General features: G+C 42.1%; 1 protein-coding gene across 1 annotated transcript in view; it reads left to right on the top strand.

The window, feature by feature from the left end:
- Nucleotides 1–18,196, top strand: part of LOC115223933 (tonsoku-like protein) — a 102,758-nt gene that overhangs the window by 27,983 nt on the left and 56,579 nt on the right. Inside the window, exon 5 of the mRNA XM_029794673.2 lies at nt 4,024–4,260. Within this exon, the coding sequence (XP_029650533.2) occupies nt 4,024–4,260 (237 nt within the window). The remainder of the gene's footprint in view (nt 1–4,023; nt 4,261–18,196) is intronic.

Here is an 18,196-nt window from a genome sequence, read left to right as displayed (position 1 = left end):
TCGACTAGCACCCCCTCCCCTAAAATTTCGGGCTTTGTGCCTATAATAGAGAGGATCATTAAGATAGTGTTTGAAGCTTAAATTAACATGAAATTTTGATGAAAAATTTCAATTTAGATGGCTTTAATTCTTTTGCTACCATATTTCTATTGAAAATAATTTGGGAAAGAATTAAGAATTTAGTAAAATAAGTTTGTCATTTAGAAATTTGGTGTTTGGAACTTAAATTATCAGGAAATTTTGACTGAAGATTCTGACTGAGATCGCCTTAACCCTTTAGTGTTCAGATTATTCAATCAAAAATAATGCTTATTGATTCCCATTGATTTGAATTAATCATGCATTGTCTCATATCTTCAAGATCTTGATGGTGTAATTACTTAATGTAGAATAACTATTTCTTTATTACCCACAAGGGGCTAAACATAGAGGGGACAAACAAGGACAGACATAGGTATTTAGTCGATTACATCGACCCCAGTGCGTAACTGGTACTTAATTTATCAACCCCGAAAGGATGAAAGGCAAAGTCGACCTCGGCGGAATTTGAACTCACAACGTAACGGCAGACAAAGTACCGGAAAGCATTTCGCCTGGTGTGCTAACGCTTCTGCTAGCTCGCCGCCTTTTGACCTCGGCGGAATTTGAACTCACAACGTAACGGCAGACGAAGTACCGGAAAGCATTTCGCCCGGTGTGCTAACGCTTCTGCTTGCTCGCTGCCTTAATGTAGAATAACATTGTAGGGTAAGTGTGAGGGCCTGGATCTGGTCAGTTTGAACATAAAACAGATTAAATATTTTGGCCGGATATGGCCGGTTTAAATACTAGAGGGTTAAAACTGTAAGGTTCTGGCATAAAACTATCGGTAGTCTCAGGCTGGTTGTCATCAAAAGGGTTTTATCTTTTACTTGTTTCCTTCATTAGTCTGTGGCTCTGCTGGCGCACTGCCTTGAGAAATTTTTGTCAAGCAAATTTTTTACAGCTTGGTACATTTTCTTTTACTCTCTTTTGCCAAACCGCTAAGTTATGGAGATATAAACACTCCAACACTGGTTGTCGAGCAATGGTGGAGGGCAAACACAGAAGCAAAGGCACACACACAAATGCACACACACAAACGCGCGCGCACACACACACACACACACACACACACACACACACACACACACATACCCTACCCACTTCTATTTACCACATCCATTCACAATGCTTTGATAAGCTTGAGGCTATAATAGAAGACACTTGCCCAAGGTACCCGGCAGTAGGACTGAACCCAGAACCTTGCGGTTGGGAAGCAAACTTCTTACCACTCACCAACATCTTGATCTTTTCATTGCAGTACATTATTATTGTCTTTGCTCATATTTACTGCCGCCATTCAATGATAAAAAATAACTTTTAAACTGTTGTTATAACCAGGTCACAAGTAATATAGGCGCATACATAAATGTGTTAGAGGATAAGCAGATTTTTATTTGGTCTGTACCATCCTTAAAATAAGTGAAATCACTAGATTTGAATACCTTACATGCTTTGATGTACGCCCACGTTTGCAGTCTGTTGAAAAAGGCCATAAAATGTCGCTGTGTGGTAAGCAGTCCGCCTCCCAACCACAAGGTTCAGGGTTCAGTCCTACTGCCGGGCACCTTGGGCAGGTGTCTTCTATTATAGCCTCAAGCTTATCAAAGCACTGTGAATGGATGTGGTAAATAGAAGTGGGTAGGGTATGTGTGTGTTTGTATGTGTGTGTGCGCGTTTGTGTGAGTGTGTGTGTGTGCCTTTGCTTCTGTGTTTGCCCTTCACCATTGCTTCACAACCAGTGTTGGTGTGTTTGTGTCTCCATATCTTGGTGGTTTGGCAAAGGAGAGTAATAGAAGATGTGCCAAGCTTTACAAAAATTTGCTTGACAAAACTTTTTCAAGGCAGTGCCCCAGCACAGCCACAGCCACACCATGAGTGAATAATACATAGACGAATAAATGTTTAATCAGTCACACCATACTATATGTCCAGACATCCATTTACGTACACACGCTCACTCACTCACTCACTCTCTCTCCTTCTCTTTCTCTCTCTCTCTTCTCACATATACGCACACACGCACATACATATACATATAGATACAAAAATACGGGGGCTCTAAACTAAGAGACAGGCAAACATGAAATCGAGACAGAGCATGTCATTGATAAGGCCATGAATGGACAACTGAGGACTTTGACAAACCCTAACTGATTGACTGATTGACCAAACAATTAATCAAATGAATGATTAGCTAATTAGTTAAATGATTAATCATCATCATCATCATCATCGTTTAGCGTCCGTTTTCCGTGCTAGCATGGGTTGGACGGTGCAACTGGGGTCTGGGAAGCCAGAAGGCTGCACCAGGCCCAGTCTGATCTGGCAGTGTTTCTACAGCTGGATGCCCTTCCTAACGCCAACCACTCCGCGAGTGTGTAATGGGTGCTTTTTACGTGCCAGACGAGGCTAACAAACGGTCACGATCGGATGGCGCTTTTTATGTGCCACTGGCACGGAGGCCAGGCGAAGTTGGCAATGGCCACGATTAACTATTTGACTAATAATACTCGTGGCACTGCGTTGGTTCCAGCGACGAGAGTTCCAGTTGATCCGATCAAACAGAACAGCCTGCTCATTTATTAACGTGCAAGTGGCTGAGTACTCCACAGACACGTGTACCCTTAACGTAGTTCTTGGGGAGGTTCAGTGTGACACAGGGTGTGACAAGGCTGGCCCTTTTGAAATACAGGTACAACAGAAACAGGAAGAAGGAGTGAGAGAAAGTTGTGGGGAAAGAGTATAGCAGGGTTCGCCGCCACCCCCTGCTGAGCCTCGTGGAGCTTTAGGTGTTTTCGCTCAATAAACACTCATAATACTCGGTCTGGGGATCGAAACTGTGATCCTACGGCCGCGAGTCTGCTGCCCTAACCACTGGCCCATTGTGCCTCCACAATAACACTAAAAAAAAAAGGGTGAAGTAAAACGAGTTTGTGTGATTCTTTTTTATTGGCATTACGTCCCTCACAAACAATGTCGTTAGTTTTCAAACTTCTGTGGAAATAAGCCTGGTCATGGGGAATTCATTACTTAGATGGGAAACAAGTGAGGGTTGATGGCCATGGAAAATCTGCCCCAACAAATTCTGACCTATACAAAGCATGGAAGAGTGGATCTTAAAACAATGATGATGATATATAATTCCAATATACGTGGATTTCAGAACAACCTGCTGTGCTTGAGGAGACCTATTGAGTCGAGTACATGAACATCGAAATAAATATCAAATGGAAATAGTAGTTGTGATACCTGTGTCGGTGGCACGTAAAAAGCACCGTGCGAACGTGGCCGATGCCAGCGCTGCCTTGACTGGCTTCTGTGCCGGTGGCACGTAAAAAGCACCATCTGAACGTGGCCGATACCAGCGCCGCCTTGACTGGCTTCTGTGCCGGTGGCACGTAAAAAGCACCGTCCGAACGTGGCCGATGCCAGCGCTGCCTTAAGTGGCTTCTGTGCTGGTGGCATGTAAACAGCACGTAAAATGCACCCACTACACTCACGGAGTGGTTGGTGTTAGGAAGGGCATCCAGCTGTAGAAACACTGCCAGATCAGACTGGAGCCTGGTGCAGCCTCCTGGCTTCCTAGAACCCGGTCAAACCGTCCAACCCGTGCTAGCACGGAAAACGGACGTTAAATGACGATGATGTGTGTGTGTGTATCAGTATATAATCAAAGGCGGCGAGCTGGCAGAACCGTTAGCATGCCAGGCGAAATGTGTAGCTGTTTTCTGTCTGTCGATACGTTCCGAGTTCAAATTCCGCCGAGGTCGACTTTGCCTTTCATCCTTTCAGAGTCGATAAATTAAGTACCAGTTATGCACTGGGGTCGATGTAATCGACTTAATCCCTTTGCCTGTCCTTGTTTCTTCCCTCTGTGTTTAGCCCCTTGTGTGCGGTAAAGAAATATATATAATCTAATGTATAATTGTTCTCTTCCAGGGCCAGCCTATAAACGTACGGGACTACTGCGGTTGGATGCCGATACATGAAGCTGCAAATCTTGGCTTCCACCTCATAGTGGAGGTTCTGATCGAGCATGGTGCCAATATAGATGATGTCGGAGGCAAAGAATGTGGTCATGTGACGCCCCTTATAGATGCTGCAACCAACGGCAACATAGAAGTCATGCAAGTGCTCCTTAATCATGGGGCTGATTTAACAATTAAAGACGCCAGGGTAAGTCAGTTGACTTTTCAGTAATGCTTACCAAACATTGGTATGAAGTCTGAGAGAGAGAGAGAGAGAAAGTAGAGAGAGTTAGGAGGGAGTGCAAGAAGAAGTTATCATGTTCATCTCTTTCCTTATGCATTAAAGAAGGAATTTATACCAAAGCTGCTTGCAAGATCAATTTAGTAGTAATTTACCATTCATTCTATTGTGTCTGGGGAGAGTCATTTTCTTTTTGTTCCTGCAAGACGCAACGAAAATTTTAGGAAAATAAAAATAAGAAATAAGTGGAAATTTTACCGGTGAGTGTGTTACATTACAAGGCACAAAAAGAAAATGACTCTCCCCAGACACAATAGAATATGCTTCAACACACGAACTCACATAAAGAATCTTGCAAACCAAATCCAAAAACGAAATTACCATTCATTGTAAATGAATAACAATGCAATTAGAAAAACAGTGTTATTGTGAATTTTCTTTCCTTTTTCCCTCCCACTTTCTTTTCTTTTTTCTTTCATTCCTTTTTCTCTCTGTGTACCCCCCCCCCTTTTGTTTATCACATGACTTTGTAAATGAACAATCTGGTGTCTTTATTTTAATGGCTTACCAATTGTTTGGCATCCTTTCTGTCTCGGGAGACAATGGAGTTGCGCATTTTTTTTTTTTCTAGGTCTAGTCCGGCTGTTATATTTTATTTCCTGTTACATTTCTTGCTGTGGCTGTGTAGTTCTATCCTGGACAAACACTCCCTCTGGCAGGTACTGCAAATGTAGCGAAGACTGTTCCTGGCTGATTGTAGTGCCATGGTCTCTTGTTTATGTCTCTTCCTTTCTTTCCATTTCTATATATATATATATATATATATAGTGAGTTTTTTTGCCCTAGGTGTTGGGAAGATACTCGGCAAGAATTGGAAACAAAATTGAAAGAAGAAAATAATAATAATAATAATAATAATAATCTTTTTTGCTTATTGTGGGGGGCAGGGGTCATTCAATTACACTGACCCCTGTACTCAACTGGTACTTATTTTATTGACCCCGAAAGGATGAAAGGCAAAGTGAACCTTAGCAGAATTTGAACTCAGAATGTAGAGGGGGACAATATTGCTACTAAGCATTTTACCCAGCATGCTAATGAATCTACCAGCTCACCACCTTAATAATAATAATAATTAATTCTTTTTATTGGCCACAAGGGCTGACACACATGATTGGAAAACATAAAGGGACAAAACAGGATGAAAGGTTACAGAGGGTTTTGGTCTGTTTGTGAAAAAATCGTGTAAAAACAGTGTAACAATCAAATAATATAACAATGAAAAACTCCCAATAGGGGGAGGCGTCACAAAAGGTTCCTGGTGGAAAAACCCATAAAAGCCAACGAAAAGGGGGGTAGAGAGCCCCTTTCTCCTTTTATAACACCTTTTTCAATTACAGGCGAAACCTGAGAATTGGTCCATTTATACTGGCCATTCTTGCACAATTCACCCTCCTTTCAGAAAACTTGCTATCAGACAGCACTCTCCTCTCTAACTTCATCTTCCTTTTCAAGTGCTTAATAATAATGATGATGATGATGATGATGGCGGTGGCGGCGATGATGATGATGATGACAATAATGTTTTCTTCATTTACCACTAAGGGATCCTAAAAGGGATTTGAGATTGCAGAGGATAACACAACACAAATAGAGTGAGATTGAGGCATGCAAAAGCAGAATAAAAATGAAAATTATAACAATTAAATCCCCAAAAGAGGGAGACTGCCAATGGCTGCTTATGGAAACCCCCCCAAAAACCGTGATTGCCTTGACCTGTAGGGCAAGTGCTCTCTCCACTTCATCTGCCCTCACTCTAAAGGAATATGCTTAGAGTAGGCCTGTTGACTTGGGCCATCTGCACTACATACACCTGCCTTTTAATAAAATTGCTGGGAGGCAGCACTTCTCTTTCTATCCTCACTTTCCTTTCCAAGTGAAACTTGAAAATGTTGAGGTGAGTTTTAAAAATAAGCCTATATTCTTGAAAAACTGATCATCAAGTTCGCCAGCACTCAGTCAGAATCGTCCAACCCATGCTAGCATGGAAAGCGGATGTTAAACGACGATAATGACGACGACAACGACATATATATATATATATATATATGTATATATATATCACCGTGATCACTGTGACCGACCAGGCCATCAGATGTTACACATCGCTGGTCACAATGCGCTTCGCATTGTTTTAGCCTTTAAATGACGCCATCCCGCTGGCTAAGCGAGCAGGCCAACAGAAGAAAGAGTGAGAGAAAGTTGTGGCGAAAGAGTACAGCAGGGATCGCCACCACCCCCTGCCGGAGCCTCGTGGAGCTTTAGGTGTTTTCGTTCAATAAACACTCACAACGCCCGGTCTGGGAATTGAAACCACGATCCTATGACCGCGAGTCCGCTGCCTTAACCACTAGGCCATTGCTCCTCACCATACATATATATATATATCCGTAAATATAAGAGAGCCAACTTTGAATATGTTAACTCTAGTGCTAGAAATAGCTCCACCGGTATAGTCGCGAACGATAATTCCACATAGAAATAGCACTACCCTCAATGTAATGAAATTGAAATACAACTAAAAAAATGGATTAATGTTGCACAATTGTTTCTTCATCAACAAAATATGCAAATTATCCTCACATAATTGTCTATGAATCATCAGCAACATTTGTCGATGCAATTAATCAGACCCTTACAGGCGACGATTACCCATGTGGTCTGATCAATTACATTCAGGGTTGTAGTTACAAATTCCCCGCCGAAAGCAAATGCTAAGACTTAGTGGAAGTGAATACCGCATGTAATATTTACTGCAGCGTATCAAATTCATAAATTCAATAATGAGGGTGAAAACAATTTTAGATATTAATTCAATAATACCCTTATTTTAACACCAAGCGACCTAGCACAATAAACCAGGGAGACAAATACATATTTATCCGTAAATATAAGAGAGCCAACTTTGAATATGTTAACTCTAGTGCTAGAAATAGCTCCACCGGTATAGTCGCGAACGATAATTCCACATAGAAATAGCACTACCCTCAATGTAATGAAATTGAAATACAACTAAAAAAATGGATTAATGTTGCACAATTGTTTCTTCATCAACAAAATATGCAAATTATACTCAATTATGATTAATTGCATCGACAAATGTTGCTGATGATTCATAGACAATTATGTGAGTATAATTTGCATATTTTGTTGATGAGGAAACAATTATATATCATCATCATCATCATCGTCGTTTAACGTCCGTTCTCCATGCTAGCATGGGTTGGACGGTTCGACCGGGGTTCTGGGAAGCCAGAAGGCTGCACCAGGCTCCAGTCTAATTTGGCAATGTTTCTACAGCTGGATGCCCTTCCTAACGCCAACCACTCCGTGAGTGTAGTGGGTGCTTTTTACGTGCCACCTGCACAGGTGCCAGGCGGGGCTGGCAACGGCCACGGTCAGATTGGTGTATTTTATGTGCCACCGGCACGGAAGCCAGTCGAGGCGGTGCTGGCATCGGCCACGAGTCGGATAGTGCTTTTTACGTACCACCAGACCAGGGATCCTGGCTGGTTCAATTCGATTTCGATTTCGCTTGCCCCAACATGTCTTCACAAGCAAAGGGGGTTGGCAAGGGTGCCTGTCGTACGGTCGCATTGGAGTATTTTACGTGCCACGGCCACGAGTCGGATAGTGCTTTACGTACCACCAGACCAGGGATCCTGGCTGGTTCAATTCGATTTCGATTTCGCTTGCCCCAACATGTCTTCACAAGCAAAGGGGGTTGGCATGGGTGCCTGTCGTACGGTCGCATTGGAGTATTTTACGTGCCACGGCCCCGAGTCGGATAGTGCTTTTTACGTACCACCAGGCCAGGGATCCTGGCTGTTCAATTCGGTTTCGATTTCGCTTGCCCCAACATGTCTTCGCAGGCATGGGGGGTTGGGATGGGTGTCTGTCGTCGGATGAGGTTCTATATCGACTTCGCTTGCCTCAACCGGTCTTTGTGTCCAAGGGAGGAAAGGCATTCATAAGTGGGCTGGGCTCACTTGTCCTGCCTGGTCTTCTCACGTACAGAATATTTCCAAAGGTCTCGGTCTCTGGTCATTTCCTCAGTGAGGCCTAAAGTTCGAAGGTCGTGCTTCACCACCTCGTCCCAGGTTTTCCTGGGTCTACCTCTTCCACGGGTTCCCTCAACTGCTAGGGATTGGCACTTTCTCACACACCTATCTTCATCCATTCTCGCCACATGACCATACCAGCGCAATCGTCTCTCTTGCACACCACAACTGATGCTTCTTAGGTACAACATTTCTCTCAAGGTGCTAACGCTCTGTCGAGTATGTACACTGACATTACACATCCATCGGAGCATACTGGCTTCATTCCTCACGAGCTTACGCATGTCCTCAGCAGTCACAGCCCATGTTTCGCTGCCATGTAGCATGGCTGTTCGTACACACGCATCATACAGTCTGCCTTTTACTCTGAGCGAGAGGCCTTTAGTCACCAGCAGAGGTAAGAGCTCCCTAAACTTTGCCCAGGCTATTCTTATTCTAGCAGTTACACTTTCAGCGCACCCACCCCCACTACTGACTTGGTCACCTAGATAACGGAAGCTATCAACTACTTCTAGTTTTTCCCCCTGGAAAGTGACGGAAGTTGTTTTCTGCAGATTTTCGGAGGTTAATGCTCCCGAGCATCTGCCACATACAAAAACTATCTTCCCAGTTAGCCTACCTTTGACATTGCTGCACCTCTTATGTGTCCATAGCTTACACTGGGTACATCTTATAGAGTTCTACCTACACCTTTTCTACAGATCGAGCAGGGCCATCTTCCTGAAGATATTTGTGGATTGTCTACCTTTCTACTTATTAGTACTTTGGTTTTAGCTAGGTTGACTCTAAGGCCCCTTGATTCTAAACCCTCCTTCCACACCTGGAACTTCTCCTCCATTTCTGATAGTGACTCAGCAATAAGAGCAAGGTCGTCAGCGTAGAGGAGCTCCCAGGGACAGCCTGTCTTGAATTCCTCCGTAATTGCCTGGAGTACTATGATAAATAGGAGGGGGCTGAGTACTGAACCCTGGTGGACCCCAACCTCTACTTTGAATTCTTCTGTGTACATGTTGCCAACCCTAACCTTACTTACGGCATCTCTGTACATGGCTTGCACAGTCCTCACCAGCCATTCATCTATCCCTAGTTTCCTCATTGACCACCAGATAAGGGATCGGGGGACCCTATCAAAAGCTTTCTCCATGTCAACGAAAGCCAGGTACAGGGGCTTATCTTTGGCTAGGTATTTCTCCTGCAGCTGCCTTACCAGGAATATAGCATCAGTGGTACTTTTTCCTGGCACGAACCCAAACTGCATCTCATCTAAACTAACTCTCTCTCTAATTAGTTGGGCTATGACCCTCTCCGTAACCTTCATTACTTGATCCAACAGCTTGATACCTCTGTAATTATTTGTATCTAGGGCATCACCTTTACCTTTGTAGCAGTTGACTAGTATGCTGCTGCACCAGTCATTGGGTATGACTCCTTCGTGTATCACCTGGTTGACTATACGGGTGACTAGGTTATAGCCGACACTGCCAGATATTTTGAGCATCTCTGCAGTAATTCCTGATGGGCCTGGGGCTTTCCCTGTCTTCATGCTTCTAATTGCCTTAGCTACCACGGAACTATCAACTCGGATAGCTGGTCCCTCTGTAGGGTCAACATTCGGCAGACTCTCTTTATCCCATTCATTTTCCTCATTCAGTAACCTTTCATAGTGGCGTCTCCAAGCTTCTCTCTTTGCATCCTCATTTAGCGCAAGTGAACCATCCTCCATGCGAACACATTTCTCTCCTACCACATCACGATTCTCTCTCACACACTGTCTTGCAACACGAAATACCTCAAGTCTTTCATCCTCATGGCGCAGGACATTGGCAAATTTTCTCTTATCTGCTTCCCCTCTGGCTAGATAGACCTGTCTCCTAGCTTCCCTTCTGGCAGTCTGATACCCTTCCCTGCTACCACCGTTCTTCCAGGCCTTCCAAGCCTGTTTCTTTTGTCTAATAGCCCTGTCAACAATATTGTTCCACCACCACGTTATTTTGGGTCTTAAGGGGACTTTGCACCAGCCACAGATCTGGTCAGCGGCTTTCAGCAGGTTGTCCCTCAGAAACGTCCAGTTGTCTTCTACCCCATGTGTAGCTATACCCCCTTCCACTTCGTCAAAGGCTTATATATATATATATATATATGTAGTGGTTAAATGTGTCTCAGGTAAACAGATGCAAAAGGAATGTAGATGTCTTTGAAATAAACAAATGAGTGAATCGATTCATAGTTAAAATAATTTATTCACTGGACTTAATTTGTTGTTGGTACACATAATTCTTCACTACACAGAAAATGTTGACAACCGCTACGAGTTGCTAGAAATAGAAACAGGGTGCATCTGTGGAAGTGATATGTCAGAAATGAATATAGGCGCAGGAGTGGCTGTGTGGTAAGTAGCTTGCTAACCAACCACATGGTTCCGGGTTCAGTCCCACTGCGTGGCACCTTGGGCAAGTGTCTTCTGCTATAGCCCCGGGCCGACCAATGCCTTGTGAGTGGATTTGGTAGCCGGAAACTGAAAGAGGCCTGTCGTATATATGTATATATATATATATATATATATATGTGTGTGTATGTGTTTGTCCCCCTGGTGTGTTTACGTCCCCATCACTTGGCGGTTCGGCAAAAGAGACCGATAGAATAAGTACTGGGCTTACAAAGAATAAGTCCTGGGGTCGATTTGCTCGACTAAAAGGCGGTGCTCCAGCATGGCCGCAGTCAAATGACTGAAACAAGTAAAAGAGAGTAAATGAGAGTATGTTTGTTTGTGTGTGTGTGTGCATAGTTCATCTGAGACAGTAGTCTGCCGAAGCACTTCAAACATTTCTCTCGGTCTCTGCAGTCTACCAAAACCTTCTGTCATGTCGTAAACCTTTGTCATCTGCCTGCTAGGCCTTTCTTCTTCTTCTTCTTGTTGTCTGTCCCTCTGCTGATTACCTTATTTATAATAATCGTGGCAGCTAGAAGGACAGACATACTGCAGCCGAGATTGTGCCTAAATGGGTCAGCTCCTATCCATTTAAACTTCACCTGATATGGCTGGGGTTGTAGGTCAGAGCGAGATGATCAATCACTTTTTGACAGGACAAGGAAAACCTTTTTTCACGCCTGTTGATCGTGGTGGTTTGGACCGACCGAGAATTCTTAGGTTCAGTTTCAAATCTAGGCTTGGAGAAGGAAATATTAATTTTTACATACTTGACTGGCTTCCGTGCTGGTGGCATGTAAAAGGCACCAACCGATCACGGCCATTGCCAGCCTCCCCTGGTACCTGTGCTGGTGGCACGTAAAAAGGCACTCACTGCACTCACGGAGTGGTTGGCATTAGGAAGGGCATCTCGCTGTAGAAACACTGCCGGATCAGACTGGAACCGGGTACAGCCTCCTGGCTTCCCAGACCCTTGTTGAACTGTCCAACCCATGCTAGCCTGGAAAATGGACATTAAGCGATGATGATGATGATGAGGATATATACATATATATATATATATATATATATATATATACATACACTCTTTTACTCTCTTTTACTTGTTTCAGTCATTTGACTGCGCCCATGCTGGAGCACCACCTTTAATCGAGCAACTCGACCCCAGAACTTATTCTTTGTAAGCCCAGTTCTTATTCTATCGGTCTCTTTTGCCGAACCGCTAAGTAACGGGGAACATAAACACACCAGCATCGGTTGTCAAGCAATGCTAGGGGGACAAACACAGACACATACATGCATATATATATATATATATATATATATATATATATACATATATACGACGGGCTTCTTTCAGTTTCCGTCTACCAAATCCACTCAGAAGGCTTTGGTCGGCCCGAGGCTATAGTAGAAGACACTTGCCCAAGGTGCCACGCAGTGGGACTGAACCCGCAACAATGTGGTTGGTAAACAAGCTACTTACCACACAGCCACTCCTGCGCCTATATATATATATATATATATATATATATATATATATATATATGTGTGTGTGTGTGTGTATCTATATTTATTTATTGAAGCTGCAAAAACATCACAAAAAAGCTGTGACTCAGAGTTTCATGTTCCCATTCATTGGAGAGTTGTGATCAAGACTAGAATAAAATTCTGATGGTACATGTAATATATTTTAATATAATCCAATTTGATGAATAAGCATTTGGATTTAATTGAGTAACTTGCATTTATGTGCTTTCTTGTGTGTGTGTAATATATGTGTAATATGTGTGTAATATATGTAATATGTGTGTAATATATATGTAATATGTGTGTAATATATGTAATATATGTGTAATATGTGTGTAATATATGTAATATATGTGTAATATATGTAATATATGTGTAATATATGTAATATGTGTGTAATATATGTAATATGTGTAATATATGTGTGTAATATATGTGTAATATATGTAATATATGTGTAATATGTGTGTAATATATGTAATATATGTGTAATATGTGTGTAATATATGTAATATGTGTAATATATGTGTGTAATATATGTGTAATATATGTAATATATGTGTAATATGTGTGTAATATATGTAATATATGTGTAATATATGTAATATATGTGTAATATATGTAATATATGTGTAATATATGTAATATATGTGTAATATGTGTGTAATATATGTAATATGTGTAATATATGTGTGTAATATATGTGTAATATATGTAATATATGTAATATATGTAATATGTGTGTAATATGTGTGTAATATATGTAATATGTGTGTAATATATGTGTAATATATGTAATATATGTGTAATATATGTGTAATATATGTAATATATGTGTAATATATGTGTAATATGTGTGTAATATATGTGTAATATGTGTAATATATGTAATATGTGTGTAATATATGTAATATGTGTGTAATATGTGTGTAATATATGTAATATATGTGTAATATATGTAATATATGTGTAATATATGTAATATATGTGTAATATATGTAATATGTGTGTAATATATGTAATATGTGTGTAATATATGTGTAATATATGTAATATATGTGTAATATATGTAATATGTGTAATATATGTAATATGTGTGTAATATGTGTAATATATGTGTGAAGGTGTGTGGCTTGGTGGTTAGGGTGTTGCACTCACGATTGCAAGATTGTGGGTTCGATTCCCAGACTGGGCATTGCGTCGTGTTCTTGAGCAAAGCACTTCATTTCACATTGCTCTGCGATCATTTCGTCATCTGACCTGTGGCACATGGTGCACCTGTACAGGTAATGTTGATTTGATGGAGAGAGTGATCTTATGAGTACACAAACGTTTGATGACTATAAGCAAATCATTTGTGTGGTTGTTCAGCAGGAAATTGCTGAACCCTCATATGCCAAACTTGTCTAATGACGGGAGAGTACATATGTATGTGCATATGTGTGTGTGTGTATAATGCATATAATATGTATAATGTATATATGTAAAGGCGGTGAGCTGGCAGAATCGTTAGCACGCCAGGCGAAATGCCGAGCGGTATTTCGCCTGTTGCTACGTTCTGAGTTCAAATTCCGCTGAGGTCGACTTTGCCTTTCATCCTTTCGGGGTCGATAAATTAAGTACCAGTTGCGTCCTGGGGTTGATCTAATCGACTGGCTCCCTCCCTAAAAATTTCGGGCCTTGTGCCTAGAGCAGAAAAGAATATGTATATATGTATAGCTTGCGTGGTTTGACAGGGTCCAATGAACTGCTGAGTTCCAGTATGAGGTTTGGCAAGGCTTCTATGGCTGGATGCCCTTCCTCTAGTCAACTACTTTACAGAGTGTACCAGGTGCTTTTTTTTTCATACCACCACCACTAGTGAGATTGCCAGGTAATGTGCTAGGCACAAAAAGAACAGGAAAAGGAAGAGGAAAAAGCTCACAGTATTATTTAGGAGGGGTGGGCAGCTTTATTCCTGGTGTTGAAAGGTTAAACTATGATAGGACAAGCATATGTGTCTGGTAACATAGGAGATACAGGGCTGCTCTACATTATACAGGGGTGGGAGTAGTTGGGAAGGAAATAAAAGAAGGTAGTAATGGAGTGCCAGAGCAAACTCCTAAGGTTATATGTTTTATAAAAATATATTTTATTTGTTATTTATGTTTTGGTTTATGTCTATCACTGTTTGAGTTGCATAATAGTAGTTTTATCTCTAATTCATATTTTGGCAATTTTTTTTCCTCTGTCTTCCCTTCTCTGGATCTTTCCTTCTCCTATGTTTCCGATGAAGAGCTCCGCTCGAAACGTTAAACCCTCCTTCTTTCCTGAGCGTCCAATAATACTATATTTGTTCCACGTCCTCGCGTTGTTGTGTTTTTTTTTTTTTGCTTTCTTGTTTGGATTAACTATATATATATATATATATATATATATATATACAGGAGTGTGTGTGTATACAGTGAGTGGGTGAGTGAGTGTAAAGTAAGCATGGCATACATGACAGAGTTAGAGCTTAAATCGTTTAAATTCCAACCTCTTCAATTAGTTTGTGTCTCTGCATTGTAAGTACAATCCTTATCAAGCTGTTATGGAGGTAGAAAGGCAGATAAACACCAACAGGCTTAAAGTGTATGTTTATATAGAGCACAAATTACAGGTTACAGAATAAAAGAGAACAGAAAACAGGAATTATGTGTGTGTGTGTGTGTGTATCATCATCATCATCGTTTAATGTCCGTTTTCCATGCTAGCATGGGTTGGACGGTTCGACCGGGGTCTGGGAAGCCAGGAGGCTGCACCAGGCTCCAGTCTGATCTGGCAGTGTTTCTACAGCTGGATGCCCTTCCTAATGCCAACCACTCCGTGAGTGTAGTGGGTGCTTTTTACGTGCCAGGCAAGGCTGGCAACGGTCACTATCAGTTGGTGCTTTTTACGTGCCACCGGCATGGAAGCCAGTCACGGTGGCACTGGCATCGACCACGTACAGATGGTGCCAGGGGAGGCTGGCAACAGCCATGATCGGTTGGTGGTTTTTATGTGCCACTGGCATGGAAGCCAGTCATGGTGGTGCTTGCATCAGCCACGTACGGATGGTGCTTTTTAGGTGCCAGGGTAGGCTGGCAACGGCCATGAACGGTTGATGCTTTTTACATGCCACTGGCACAGAAGCCAGTCAAGGTGGCGCTGGCTGTTGTCCATACTGGCATGGATCAGATGGTTTGACCAGAGTCAGAAGCTAGGGAGCTGCCCCAGATTACAGTTGATTTAGCATGGTTTCTATGGCAAGATGCTCTTCCTAATGTCAGCCCCTTTACAAAGTGTGTAGGGTACTTTTACGTGGCACCGCATGGTTTTTTTTATGTGGTGCCACATGGGCGCTGCCACCAGTGCTTTTTACCACCAGAGGGACCAGTCATAACACAAGCACACATACATACTCATGTATTACTCTTTTACTTGTTTCAGTCATTTGACTGTGGCCATGCTGGAGCACTACCTTCAGTTGAGCAAATCGACCCCCAGGACTTATTCTTTGTAAGCCTAGTACTTATTCTATCGGTCTCTTCTGCCGAACCGCTAAGTTACGCGGACGTAAAGACACCAGCATCGGTTGTCAAGCAATGCCGAGGGGACAAACACAGACACACAAACATATACACACACATACACATTCACACACATATGTATATATATATACATATATATATATATATATACGGCGGGCTTCTTTCAGTTTCCATCTACCAAATCCACTCACAAGGCTTTGGTCAGTCCGAGGTTGTAGTAGAAGACACTTGCCCAAGGTGCCATGCAGGGTGACTGAACCCAGAACCATGTGGTTGGTAAGCAAGCTACCTACCACACAGCCATTCAGTTGTTTCAAATTTTTTGGCTGCCTTTTACTTCGAATCATAGCTCAATCTGTGATTACCTCCTTCAGTTCATTACTTTGACAAATGATCAGCAAGTTTGCTTTGGCAATGCTAAAGATATTTTGCTGACACAAATTGTGTGTCACTATAAATGGTTTGACCTGAGTTTGTTTTCCTCTTTTTGGGGATTTCCGAAAGTTGTTGTATAAGTTTCTATAACACAGTTGTGTACATATTTCTTTACTACCCACAAGGTGCTAAATGCAGAGAGGTCACAAACAAGGACAGACACACGGATTAAGTCAATTACATCAACCCCAGTGCATAACTGGTACTTATTTAATTGACCTTGAAAGGATGAAAGGCAAAGTCGACTTCGGCGGAATTTGAACTCAGAATGTAAAGTCAGACGAAATACCTATTTCTTTACTACCCACAAGGGGCTAAACACAAAGGGGACACAAACAAGAACAGACACACGGATTAAGTCGATTACATCGACCCCAGTGCATAACTGGTACTTATTTAATCGATACCGAAAGGATAAAAGGCAAAGTCGACCTCGGCGGAATTTGAACTCAGAACGTAGCGGCAGACGAAATACCGCTAAGCATTTCGCCCGACGTGCTAACATTTCTGCCAGCTCGCTGCCTGTATACCAACTGTATAACCATTTTCTTCAAGTAGGGATGGCTATTGTTGTTTGAGTAGAAATTCTTTGAGTTCTGTTAGGCGTTTGCCTCTGGTATTCACATCTTCCACAATACTGCAAATTTTTCTGGCTAGGTAGTATGGGATATTGCATTTTGTATGTTTTGGATATCATGATTTAAAATTCAGGTATTGATGTGTGTCTCTTGTGTTCATAGTATACATCAGTAGTGATGGTGGTATCACTTTTAATTACCATTATCTCTCTTTACTCTTTTCAGTCATTTTGACTGCGGCCATGCTAGAGCACCGCCTTTAATCGAGCAACTCGACCCCAGGACTTATTCTTTTGTAAGCCCGGTACTTATTCTATTGGTATCTTTTGCCGAACCGCTAAGTAACGGGGATATAAATACACCAGCATCGGTTGTCAAGCAATGCTAGGGGGACAAACACAAACACACACACATATATATATATATATACATATATACGACGGGCTTCTTTCAGTTTCCGTCTACCAAATCCACTCACAAGGCTTTGGTCGGCCCGAGGCTATAGTAGAAGACACTTGCCCAAGGTGCCACGCAGTGGGACTGAACCCAGAACCAGGTGGTTGGTAAACAAGCTACTTACCACACAGCCACTCCTGTGCCTTATGTCTAGAATTGGTAAATTTGTTACTGCTCATTTCCTTTGTAAATTGGAGACTTGGATACAGATTGTTCAGGTGGATATTAAATTCTTCCAGGCGCAGGAGTAGCTGTGTGGTAAGTAGCTTGCATACCAACCACATGATTCCGGGTTCAGTCCCACTGCGTGGCACCTTGGGCAAGTGTCTTCTGCTATAGCCCCGGGCCGACCAAAGCCTTGTGAGTGGATTTGGTGGACAGAAACTGAAAGAAGCCTGTCGTATATGTGTATATATATATATGTGTGTGTGTGTTTGTGTTTGTCCCCCTAGCATTGCTTGACAACCGATGCTGGTGTGTTTATGTCTCCGTCACTTAGCGGTTCGACAAAAGAGACCGATAGGATAAGTACTGGGCTTACAAAGAATAAGTCCCGGGGTCGAGTTGCTCGACTAAAGGCGGTGCTCCAGCATGGCCGCAGTCAAATGACTGAAACAAGTAAAAGAGAGTAAAGAGTATACATACACATTTCAAGGCGGTGGCCCAGCTTGGCCGCAATCCAGTGACTCCATACATACAAACTTACCTTCATATCTAGAGGTTTCGTCCCGATTATGAAGCAATCATCAAGGTATCTTTTCTATGCATCTTTAACACACCTTCTCAATTGACTTCCGTAGTTTT

Source organism: Octopus sinensis, linkage group LG24 (assembly GCF_006345805.1).
Source record: "Octopus sinensis linkage group LG24, ASM634580v1, whole genome shotgun sequence".
Lineage (NCBI taxonomy): Eukaryota > Metazoa > Mollusca > Cephalopoda > Octopoda > Octopodidae > Octopus > Octopus sinensis.
Note: the sequence above shows the minus strand (reverse complement) of the source record. Positions and strands in the feature narration are given on the sequence as shown.